General features: G+C 53.0%; 1 protein-coding gene across 1 annotated transcript; it reads left to right on the top strand.

Moving 5' to 3' along the window:
• Position 1: 1 nt before the first annotated feature.
• Marveld1 (MARVEL domain containing 1) lies at positions 2-3,715 on the top strand (the record flags this gene model as incomplete). The annotated part of the gene is made up of 2 exons (XM_008832041.2): positions 2-1,908; positions 2,812-3,715. A coding segment is annotated over one exon (519 nt), but the record flags the coding sequence as incomplete, so codon positions are not given.
• Between the last annotated feature and the right edge of the window lie 603 nt (positions 3,716-4,318).

Genomic DNA, 4,318 nt, shown 5'->3' with positions numbered 1-4,318 from the left:
GCTCCCGCCACCCCCGCGCCAGCCGCCACCCCAGGCGCGAGCGGCCCGCGGCGCCCTGCGCTTGCAGCGGCCCTTCCTGCGCGGCCCGCTGGGCGTGCTGCGGCTGCTGCAGCTGCTGGCGGGAGCCGCCTTCTGGATCACCATCGCCACCAGCAAGTACCAGGGCCCGGTGCACTTCGCGCTCTTCGTGTCGGTGCTCTTCTGGCTGCTCACTCTGGCCCTCTACTTTCTCACGCTGCTGGGCAAGCAGGAGCTGGTGCCCGTGCTGGGCTCTCGCTGGCTCGTGGTCAACGTGGCGCATGACCTGCTGGCGGCCGGGCTCTACGGGGCCGCGACGGGCATCATGATCGACCAGACGCAGCGCCACAGCTACTGCAACCTCAAGAATTACAAGCTGCCCTGCGCCTACCACGCATTCCTGGCGGCCTCTGTCTGCGGCGGCCTCTGCCTCGGCCTCTACCTGCTGTCGGCGCTCTACGGCTGCTGCCGTCGCTATCAGGGCAAGCAGGAGGTGGTGTGAGGCCGCCCTCCCCGCGCGGCCCGGATCAGGACGGGGGACCCTCCGGAGTCCCTCCTGCCGCTGCCCCGCGCCGGTGCGCCCTGGCACCCTCTCCCCTGTTTGTGTTTCCACTGCCCGCGCCCTGGATCCCCGACGTTAAGTTCCAGTCCAACTGCGGCGCCGCCGCTCTAAGCTTGGATCGCAGCTTCCAAGGACCAGACCTGCCATCCGAGAGGCTGACGCACACACCCAGATGGGCCGCCCTAGGCGAAGCCTCGTAGTTCTTTTCTCCATTCCCTGCCGAGAGCTAGACGTGGACAGGCACCGCCGCGTAGATCCGGGGGAGGCTCCCAAATTGAAACCAGGCTTTGGGCTGCGCCACTGCCCCCTCCCTCCTGCCCCGAAGTCGGAAGAGCACCCCCTTTCCGGGTCTTCCAGTCTTCCACTGTGGGATAAGGAAGAAGGCGGTTAGGCGGCAGCAGCAGGAGCTGGGGGACAGGCCTTAGAGCGGATGCCCAGAGGAGGACGAGTTTGGTTGTAGTTTGGGCCCCTCCCTGTGCAGCCCTGGATGCTTCTAAGTCTTTGGGTGGGGCCAGTTGCAGGGGTGGTGGATGGGAAAGGCCTTCGGGCTGTATCGTAACACCTTTCAAATAATCTCTGCCTCTGGGTTCATGCAAAACTAACCTCCCTGGCCTCCCAGACTTCACTCACCAGCTTCTGCTGCACCCTACTCCTCAATATCTATTTGCATTAGGGATCCCACGTGACCAACAGGGACGGTCAGGGTGAGGCCCACCCCTTTGGAGACTCAGTTCCTACTCTTGGGAATAGCCAGTTTAAGATTGGAACCCCACTCTTTCCCCTAAAGCAGTGGGTATGAGTTTGGAAGCAACTCAGGAGCTACCTTCAAAAGGGTTAGAGGCCAAATGGGTCTTGTCAATGGTGCTGTCGCCCGGGTAGATTCACAGCTCTTGTTACGGAGGGAGGACTCTGAGAAATCCCACAGGTACAAGTCCACCAGTAATACTTTAGTTTTACTGCATTAACTACTACTGGTCCTGAGCCATTTCCACCTTAAGATTCTAGGAAGCCCTGTGCTGTCCCTATTCGAGTTCATTCCCACGGTTTGGCCCATTGAAGATTGGGAAGATCCTCTTTCCCAGGGAATTTCTCTAACTGGGGATCCTCCCCAATGGCAAGAGTCAGATATCCCTCACCAGCCAGAGAACTGTTGAACATTTCTTTACATTGGAGAAATGAAGCTAAGGTTATCCAGGTGGTTTCCCAAAGACAAGAGTCACCTGTAAGAGATCCTGGCATTGCCTCGAGCAGCTGGCGTGGTGAGCCTTGCTCACCAAATTAAAAAGAAATCTCTGGACCTGGGGTGGACAGCTGGCCCCACCTCTAAGGTAAGATGCTTTTGGTTTACTGGAAGGAGTCATAGGCCTTTGAATAAAAAGCATGGTACCACCTCCTTTTCCAAAAATGAAAATGTTTTTGAGAGTAAGTTGGAGGAGTGACGTTAATAATCATAATGTCCATAGATGTGAAAATTCAATATTTTTGTCAACTCCTTCAAAGGTCTGTTTGAAAAAGCTCAGCTTTCTCTGGAAACATGAGAAACCATGTGTTACAGATGGAACCTAGAGCCTTACTCACTTGGAGTAAGCACTCTTGACACAGAGTCAAACCAGCTCCTGCAAGTGCATTTTTAAAGCTTGGATGTAGAGATGTTGGATTTGCTGCTGTGGTTATGAAGGTGGTGTTTGGAGCCAGAGTATAGAACAGGGCTGTGAGATTTACATAGCACTTAATGTAGCCCTATTGTGTGGGTACACTGCTCCAAGTGTTCTACTTGTATTTGTGTATTCTTTGAATAATACTATTGAGATCAGTGTCCAAGATCTCCTTCCTAATCAATGGAGATTGGCTTTGAACCCCCGACAGTCTGGCTTTTCTAGCACCAGGTTGCACCATTATACTAAGGGTCAATACAAATTTAATACTGTTTATATTTTTCTTTGGGGGCTGGGTTGTGGTTCAGTGGTAGAATGTACAGCATATATGAGGCCCTTGATTCAATATCCAGCACCACAAATACAAAGGCTATGGGAACTTCCACTCTTCTGCTCTTTTTTCTCTTTGGGAAATCCCAGAACATTCAACCTTACACATCCTTTGCTGTGTTGGTGGGCTGGCCCCACTGCCATGTCCCAGAAAGGGTGACTTCCTTCAGTCCCAGGCTATGGTAGGCCTTGATGGGACCCCTGGGGTACCTTAAACAGCCAATGACTTTTGTTCTTATGTTGTAGGTTTCCATGTTGCTGAGGCCTTGAGGAGTCTCAGAGAAGTCAAGCTGCCAGGTCCTGCCTGGCTGGCAACACTGTTCTTCCTGGGTCCAGAAGAAGGTTTGGGAGTCATCACTTGCAGTGGGACAGGTGGGAAGCTGGGATACCCTCTGCCCAACAGTTGCCTATGTATGCCATCAGTGGAAGAACCATGGTAGAGAAGAATGATTTTTGCCTTGATTTGAGAGAATGTTGGATTCTCCTGTAACTATGATTTTGGGCACAAGACTCCAGACACCTGAGACTCTGCCTTCCCATACCCTAAATTATGAATTTCAGTTCTGGCTTTTACTCTTTTCCCTTTTGTCTTTTGTACATCATCATCTAAGCTCAGGTCCAGCCCCCTCAGGATCTCCTCAGTCCCAGTGCTCTGGGTCGGTGGCCTTGTGACCTTACTCAGGAGCAGACATCTTGGTCTTTTTGGTGCCTCATCCGCCCAGATGTGCCTGTAGTATCCCAGAGCTCACTAGCTCTTCCATGTGCCTCCCAGCTTGGCTTCCAGCAGCTGTGTGGTCCCTCAGTCTGCTAGTTGTGAGGATGATAGATGAGACTGCTGTGACACCCACCTTTCCTCAAATTTCATGGTATGGGCACCTGAAGTAGCCCCGAGCTTTTGGATACTAGCAATAGTCTCCTTGCCTTAACTCTCTGACACCAGGACTGGGGCCAGCCCAGGACCACCCCCAGCAGCTCAGAGTTTAGTAGTCTGGGTCCTCTTGTAGGCCTGGGAGACAATTTCTACAGTGTATACAAGAGAGGTGGGTTTTTGGTGTGGGGAGAATGACTAGGGATAGGAACCATGTGCTTTACCCAGTAGTGTAGTCATGGTTACCAGTATGCTTTTCGGAATAAAGTTTGGTTTGTCTGCTCTTGTGTTTGTGTTTTGCATCCTGGTCCTCTGTGGGAACTTTCTGCTGGGTTCCCCCAACCACCTTCCCTCGCCTTCTGGGAGGGAAGGAAAAATGAGCTCACAGATTTCCAGGGTGGTTAGGACCAGGGGCCAGGGGTTGCCTGAGGGCGGGAACCAGAGAAAAGCTGACTGTCCTTTGTTGGTGTTGGAAGGAATTACAGAGTTTCCCTCCCTCCTAGCTGCTCTCAATGGGTCCCTGTTTGGGAGTGCCATTCCCTGTCATGATGGGAATGACCATCTTGTAGAGCCTGCAGAGCCTTTTTTGAGTGCAACCCCATCATACAAAGGATGAATCAAAGTCCCCAGGGCACATAGGTAACTTGTCTAACATCTTACAGCAGAGTTGGAGTTGCCTGGAGCTCAGTTCCTGATTTATTCCTGCTGTGCCTGGCCTGTGGCCCTGGCTGTCCAGAGGTTGTCTGCCAGCTGTTGCCTTGCTGACTGAGATGCCCTGGAACTGTAGGTCTTGGGGCAGAAGGGAGTGGCTTCCTGTGTACTGCCTGCCTGTGCCTGCTGCTAAGAAATAGGATCCTGCTGTCATGTCAGAGCTCAAACTCCCTG

Source organism: Nannospalax galili, unplaced genomic scaffold, assembly GCF_000622305.1.
Source record: "Nannospalax galili isolate Female #2095 unplaced genomic scaffold, S.galili_v1.0 scaffold875, whole genome shotgun sequence".
Lineage (NCBI taxonomy): Eukaryota > Metazoa > Chordata > Mammalia > Rodentia > Spalacidae > Nannospalax > Nannospalax galili.
The sequence above is the reverse complement of the archived record's forward strand: the minus strand, read 5'-3'. Positions and strand labels throughout refer to the sequence as shown.